Here is a 7,875-nt window from a genome sequence, read left to right as displayed (position 1 = left end):
GCTACTATGAGCTGTGATAAAATTTGCAAAAGCTGGTAACAGGAGACATTGACACAACTGTGTTCCTCATTATTTATAAAGGTTTATATCGTATGCAGCTGTTCCTACAGTACGATAATGCCTTTGAATTCAAAATGCTTTATCTTGAAAAAAATCACAAAGAAAATAAATAAAGCAAAGATTGGGAGTGATCAGGAAGAAGAAATAGAGCTTTAGCTAGAAAACCGGAACAACGCAAGAGTCCTAATGAACCAAGATGAGAATACTAAAGGAAAAAGTGACAAAATCCGAAGTGACAAGTATGCTCTACAAAGAAAAGTACAGAAGACAAATTTAGGAGCAAAATTTCAGTCACTGCAAAGTACACTAAGCTATTTTACGTTGCAGTAACTGAAATGTCACTGCAATGTGACATTTGTAATATTTTATATTTTAGGTTATCACTGTTAATGTCCTAAATCTTTCTGTTACAACTTCAATTATCAATTCAGCTACACTATCAAAAGCCACCACAACACCATCCATCTTTGACAATCCTATTTATAATAAAGAATCACAAAGCATTTTTTTAAATTACTGTTTTCTTCCAGTTTAATTCAAGTAAATTAATGAACACAGATTTTAAGCATCATTTCTAAGTATGACAAAAGCTTTTTTTTWAAATGAACTATAGTCATATTTCAGAATGACTTAATTATTGAATGTGAAAAAAAATTATTTTATGGGTCAAAGAACTTTACAAACAAATCTAGGAAGGAGAAATGGATCTTAATATGGGATTTGAACGTAAAGAAAAAGTTAGCGGTGAGTGGATAAAGAAAATAGCAATCCTTGGACAGTTTCTGAGATCAGTATACATACCAAGTGACAAGAAAAAAAAATGATGAAGATGGATAAAATCAAAGATCCTGAAGATCAAAAATGAACATTTTTCAAGTAAGTTTGTAAATGGACATCAAGCAATCAAAGGTTTTTGAAGACCATGGTGATATACCACCTWGAAGAAGGAATTAGTATAACACAAATAAATTGAGAAGTGGGTGATTAAGATACTAGTGTCAATTTCTTCAGAAAGTCAGATTTCCTTTCATTACAACAGCAAATTGCCCCRCAATGTCAACTCTTCCATCATCACGTAGTGAAATCTTCAATTCTCCTCCCCGACGAGAACATTGAAAGGCTAAATGAAAGAAAGAATCCACAAGTCACAATTCCCAGGTCTATTACAAATAATTAAAACAAAAACAAAAAGCATCCAGAGTTCATGAAAACTCACGGAAATGAGGCTTTTTACTCCCCAAAAAGCAAGTAGCCTCAAGAAAAGCTCTGTCTCAGGGAAACCCTGGATGAACTGTTCTGTATAACTCAGACTATAAATTGACTTGTGTATCCAGTGTGACCTAAATACTAGCCAATACAAATARCAAAGTTGCTTTGTGATGTGACATAGCCAAGCAGGTCTCCTTTGTAATACTAATGTCTTGAATTCACTCATTTATCAGATAGACAATTTCCATAGATAAGAATGAATACAGAATATTAACTGGATAAGAATGGAGAACCACTCTACTGGTATTTGAGTACCTGACCTGGGTACTACATTTAAAGGATATGTTTGGTCAACATGTAAACAAAACTCAGGCATCCAGTGGAAAAGGTCTTCAAAATGAGACAGATGCCACTTCATCTGTCACAAAGTGAAACTAAATTCCTAAGATAACTTTTTGTATAATGCCGAATATAACATTTAACCCAACTGGATACAATTTTGAGTAGAAATAGCCATCTACTGGTAAGTAATTACAAAGTTAAGCTTTTGCCTGAACTGTTAAGTCATATTCAGGTAAGATAATGTTCTCTTAACATGTTGAGTCATCTCCCTTCAGGAGTCTAATTTTATTTAACTTGTTGTTCAGAAAATYGGCCTGATGAAATTTGGCAAAAGTTACTATCACTCCATTCTTGTAAAAGGTGGTAAATGCACAACGAACCATTAAAGACTCTCTTCTTACTCTCTGAAATTCTATTGAATGTTTTTTGAAGGCACAGGGTATATTTTTCCCCACTGTTTGAAAACAACAATTTGCAAACTTGATAGAGATTGTATTCCCATCCCAACAGAGTACAGGGTCTCTAACAGATGGTACATATAGTAGACTGCAGAACAGTTTCACAACTGCAGCTGACAAGAAAACTCTTAGGATAACAGGGTATCAGATTCTGAGACAAAACACTCCAAAACAGCTTGAACTGGAGCTATATAAAGATTTATACTTGTACTCAATCATTTCTTTTTGTTACTCAGTATGACTGAAAGCAAATAGACCTGCATTGAACATTTCATTATTTGAAACATTTTGTTCACAACATCTTCACAGCCTTTCATGTATCTCTGGTGTGCGTTTGCTTTTTGTATGATCTGGTGGTGCTTCTCTTCCACATCTGTATCTTCTATGTAAATCTCATACTATATAAGTTATTCCCAGAATAAAAATAGACATGTACATTTTGATCTGCAGAAATAAGACAGCAGATGAATTCACAGTGCCTTAAATTCCTCTGTGATTAGCCTGAATTAGAGGAAAGTTTAAGCCTATGTATAAAGATTCTGAACTTTATCATGCAGACACACAACTGCCTTCACAAGGCAGCAGAAATATTTGAACTAATATTAACCTAATGTATTAAAGAGTTTCCCATTAAACTAGGTACTTTTAAATACTGCTGGTTACAGAATTTGAGGACTTAGGAATTGCCCTCATGATGTCACGATAATGTCATCAAGTTCGGAACAACTAGCATTCTTATAAAAATAGCTATTTTTAAAAGTTATTATTTAGGTTGCATTTTTATTCCCTATGTAAGAATCGATGAAACAGACTTTTTTTTTTTTTAAGGCAACTATTTAAATGAAGAGTAAGATATACAAGTTTTTTTAACTTTAAGAAACAAGATGGACAAAMCCAGAGAGTGATGGAAGCATCCCTCTCTGGGCGGAAATGTTGCACTTCTAGGTATAAGCCTGAGATAGCCCTAATGAATGAGAGTACCTATAAAAAAAGACAGTAAATTCTATTAATTTATAAGCTAAGATCAGCTGGAAAACATGAAAGCTGTAGTGACAGCGTTGTAGAACTCTTGATCAGATGTCAAATTGGCAAAGCACCCAAATATGGGTGGATTTATTCCACTCTTTGAAGCAATTGCTACACTAAAAAAAAAAAAGTTGTTACAGTGCTGAAAAATTAAATGACAGAACCTTGTGTTGAAAGCAATCCTGCAAAAAATGTGAATGGATCTTCCCTCCCACCTTTTTTTTTAAACTAGATTAAAAAAAACTTAAAAGTTACAAATCAGTTTGGCATTAATAATCAGAAACCAGTTAGGCAAATTCTCCCTACAGATGTATTCTCCAAGGAAAGGGGTACAAAAAAATTCCCTTAAAGTATATCATGGGTAAAACCCCTTATCTTTAAAATATTTCAGAAATTCTACAGTAACTCCTTTGGAAAGCTTGTATTTCTAATATATATTTGTAAAAGTTATCTCAGAATGGAGAAAACTGATCAGATGTCAAATGAACTTGCCCTCTTTAAATCCATAATGCATGACTTCCATCAAAAGAACGTCTGACAACACATATGCATAAAATATGAAAAATCCCATGTGGGAAGTTGGGCTTTTATATCCTACTTAAATACATTAGGGGAGTTGATTATAGCACAAATGTCCTTTGCCGCTTGAGTTACTTTCTTTGAAACAGGAAACATAATTCCGTACATACAAAATCCTCGAAAATGTAAAAGTAGTAGAACATATCTTCTAGAGACAGAATTTCTGTTGATTACTTAGTGTAATATAGTGTCCACTAATTGAATACAAAAGCTTCAAATACCACATTAACATCTGAAAATATCAAACGTCCTGAGAAGCAGCCATTGTCCTCTTCAGAAAGTATGCATTTTCTTCCACCTTTACTGTAATTATCACAGATTTGTGTGATATAAATGCTAACATAAGATCTGCAGAACAGAATGTTTTGTCCTTCCATGAGTCCATAATGGACAGTCACCGTGGGTTATCATTCTGAACTACGGAGGGCTAATACATCCTTCACAGAGTTTGTCATTCTCAGCAAATGTCCATTCTGAGATTAATCTGGCCAAATATAGAAAGGTCCAAACATCTAAAATGCCTATAGGCCTAAACATTTAAAAGTAAGATTCAAATAAAATATTGCAAGTAAATAAAATATCGCAAGCTTGGCTCATATATCCTATCCCCACTCACAAATATTAAATGTCAATTCATGCTGTAAGTCATACTTTATCCTCTCAATTCCTAATTGAATACTCTTTTTATACTCTCTTGCTACAACGCAAATGAACATCACCCTGAGCAAAAGTTTTCCTAAAGAAGCTACTGAAGGGATTAATCTCAAGTCATTCTCAACAAATTCTTAAGTCAGACAGAACAGCCATTTTTCAATCTCACATTTACACATGTATGAAGCAAAAGAAAAATATCACCATCTGACATTCCAGTATCCAAATCGCACTGTACAGCACACATTATGAGTGAAAATATTGACGGGATACCTTTCATCTAATACCTAAAATGCAAACCCTAAGGAATAAGTAGCATCCTAAGTACAGTCAAAATGGACAAATAAATCAATATCATCTGAAATTCACCAGCTTCAGTTATGCTGAGAGGTTGTGAGACATAAAATCTAAAAGATGAGATCAGAAACTAATTGCAGAGAGTTAAGATCCATAAGCCAACATTTCAGTTTCACTACAGGCACTGTCAGTCATGTTGATACAAAGGGAAGAGAGTAATTTCATACAGATTCACTTGTTCACAAAATATTATTATTCTACTAAAATTAAGAAAATGGATAAGGAGAAAAGGCAGTATCCAAGTCCGTACTGTATACACACTAGCTCAGTGAAGGATATGTGATATTAAGAGTTTGGACTGTAATAATAATATAAACTTTTTTTTTTTTTTTTTTTTTTTTTGTGGTGGGTAGTTTGCACATAAGCAGGCAGCTTTGCAACAAAACAGTACTTCTTACCAAGCATTTCTTTTTTCCCCAGCTGCTCTGACCAGTAGCTGCCTAAAACAGCATGGATAGACCCTTAAAAGAAATTGGAAGAAAAAGTACAAAATTAGAATCACTATTTTATAGAGCAATCACTTTCAAAATGTAAATGTTATTTAACAAATCAAGTGCTACATCACTATATTTAGAGGAAGAATCCCTAAGAGTTTGCAAAGCAGACAGAATTATATTATTTTCTCATTCATGGCTTGTAAAAATAACAAATAGTACAGGTTAAAATACTTCAGCCAAACTTTTTGTTTGTTTGTTTTTAAGCAAAAATGAAATTTCCTAAAAACAGAATGTCAAAAGATTAAAGAAAAACAWTAAATATACTTCTTCAAGATATGTTTTTCATTGAAATATAAAGCCTTATTCACAAAAATAAAATTAAAAAAATATATATCTGAACAGGCCCTGGAATGTTTTGTTAACAATGAAAACAGGTAGACTTAAGAGGCTGTCTGAAAGGAAAACAATCCCTCTAACAGTTGTTACATAAGARATTCAGTTTTCTTTCAGTCTCTACATAAAGTAGAATCCTTTTGAATGTGAGTAAGCACCAGTATTTCACACAGTAAAAGCACGTTTGCATAGTTTAGTTAGTTTTTGATTTTTTTACTAAAATATTTAATAAGAGGTTTTGACCAAGCTCTCAGTTGACTAATGATCATCCTGTGATTAGCTGGTAACAAAGCAAATAACATTACTTTCATCTTTCTGCATCAATCACTGTCACACTCACTGAAGAGTACAGCACAGGAAGCAGAAAAGTAGCTGTCTTGCCTCTGAGCATTTAACTAGCTGAAATCACATTATTCATGGGACTAAGAATATCCACAATAATATGTCATGAAACTAGGCAGCATCTCAGCACAAAAAAAAAAACATGGAACACTTTTACAGAAATGAGTATTTCTTCTGCAATATTCACTCATTACCTAAGTAGTCTCTGATTTTTCTCCAGTTAGAATATTAACATGGAAAGGACTTGAAAAAGCAGGAATATCTGACCTGATGACAGCAGGTGCTGATTGTTTCTGAATGAGTTTGGCATCAATCATAAAAGTTTTCATTTTCACATTCCTGCTCTCCATATAAAATCATTTAAAGGAGGAAAGAATCCAAAGTACAAAACCTGATTTACAGAGTTTAACAAGAGATTTTTAACTGAATTCAGACAAGAATGAGAGTCTTTTATCATGCAAACACATACCTGTAACAGGGTCTTCCAGAACTCCATACCAAGGTGCAAAATATCTGGAGTAGAAATCATAGCCTTTAGGTTTTCCATTGGCATCTCCTTTAAGTGTCACTATGAGTCCTTTCACTTTTCCCGTGTTCTCAGCTGACAGAAAATCTTGTGCTCTTACATGCAGGTTTTCCAATACAGATCTTGAATTCAATAACAGTATTTTAATAGCCCATATTCTTCATTTTACATTAATTACTAAAAAGTATCAATCACAAACTACAAATTTGCCTTTGCAATCTCAAAGTAGGTATGGTAAAGGTTAGAGGAGAACAAGATTCTGATTGTTGTCCTGTCAATGTCATTTGATAGAAGACTACATAGAATAAACACACATGTAATGAGCAAAGAAAAAAAAAATCAGACCATATATTTTCTACCTGTATTTCTGAAAACTGGCTATCCCAGAATATAAGCTATGAAAATGCGTATTTGTTTCAGTATTTTTTTAAACTGTGGCAAAACACTACATGCTGCACTACAAAAGGCAAATAGCAAGTACTCCACCTTTTTTTTTTTTTTTTAAACAAGCAAACACCATCACTGAGATATTTATAGGATCCTAAAAAGTACTATACAACAGTCTCAATTCCGTGAAGTTGCAGAAACCTCCCTACAAAATAAAGTTTGAAAAGGGCGAAAATACTAAGTACTCATCTGGGAGTATTTCACTCCCTCACCAGTTCAATCTTTACACCATCAGTTCAGTCAAGCTTCCAGTAAAATTAATAGTAATGTGGCCTGATTAAGGAGTTCAGATTTGGACAAAACATAGAATCATAGAATCATAGACTCATAGAATGCTTAAGGTTGGAAGGGACCTCAGAGGTCATCTAGTCCAACCCCCCTGCTCACGCAGGGTCACCTAGAGCACGKGGCACAGGGCTGCGTCCAAGCGGGTTTTAAAGATCTCCAAAGAAGGAGACTCCACAACCTCTCTGGGCAGCCTGTTCCAGGGCTCTGTCACCCTCACTGTCAAAAAGTGTTTTCTCAAGTTCCTGTGGAACTTTTGGTGCCTCAGCTTGTGGCCGTTTCCTCTAATCCTATTGCTGGCCACCACTGAAAAGAGGCCGGTCCTCACTGATCAGGTCCCCCCTCAGCCTCCTCTTCTCCAGGCTGAACAGGCCCAGCTCCCTCAGCCTTTGAAACATAGTTTGAACATATTCAACTATGTTTCCCTCACCAATCAAATGCAGCTCTCAATGAGATTAAGAAGTGCTTTGGAATCATCAGCTGTGTACAAAGCTGTAAAATATGTACAAACAGACTAGGATCAAATGGGAGCATGAATACAGGCCATTCTGCCAGTGTGCCCTGTCCCTCTGGGTGGAACTCCATATCTAAGAAACTATTATATCTTTTGTTGAAGAAGCAGGGCTCCTAATTTCCTCCTAGGTTATTGAATCGTTTCTGACTCAGAGAGATGGAGAAAAATGCACTCTTGTTAAAATTGTTCCCTACATTTCCTTTTTTGAAGGTCAGGTTTGATTCAATCCACAAAAAAAAAAAAAAAAAA

General features: G+C 34.6%; 1 protein-coding gene across 1 annotated transcript in view; it reads right to left on the bottom strand.

Moving 5' to 3' along the window:
* Positions 1-637: 637 nt before the first annotated feature.
* PBLD (phenazine biosynthesis like protein domain containing) overlaps positions 638-7,875 on the bottom strand; it is an 11,570-nt gene continuing 4,332 nt past the window's right edge. The window contains exons 7-9 of the mRNA XM_026042685.1: positions 6,324-6,502; positions 5,081-5,143; positions 638-1,180 (exon numbers count right to left, since the gene is read on the bottom strand). Coding sequence (XP_025898470.1) covers positions 1,068-1,180; positions 5,081-5,143; positions 6,324-6,502 — 355 coding nt within the window. The 3' untranslated portion in view covers positions 638-1,067. The remainder of the gene's footprint in view (positions 1,181-5,080; positions 5,144-6,323; positions 6,503-7,875) is intronic.

This window comes from Nothoprocta perdicaria, unplaced genomic scaffold (assembly GCF_003342845.1).
Source record: "Nothoprocta perdicaria isolate Ctin4 unplaced genomic scaffold, notPer1 scaffold_310, whole genome shotgun sequence".
NCBI classification, from domain to species: domain Eukaryota; kingdom Metazoa; phylum Chordata; class Aves; order Tinamiformes; family Tinamidae; genus Nothoprocta; species Nothoprocta perdicaria.
The sequence above is the reverse complement of the archived record's forward strand: the minus strand, read 5'-3'. Positions and strand labels throughout refer to the sequence as shown.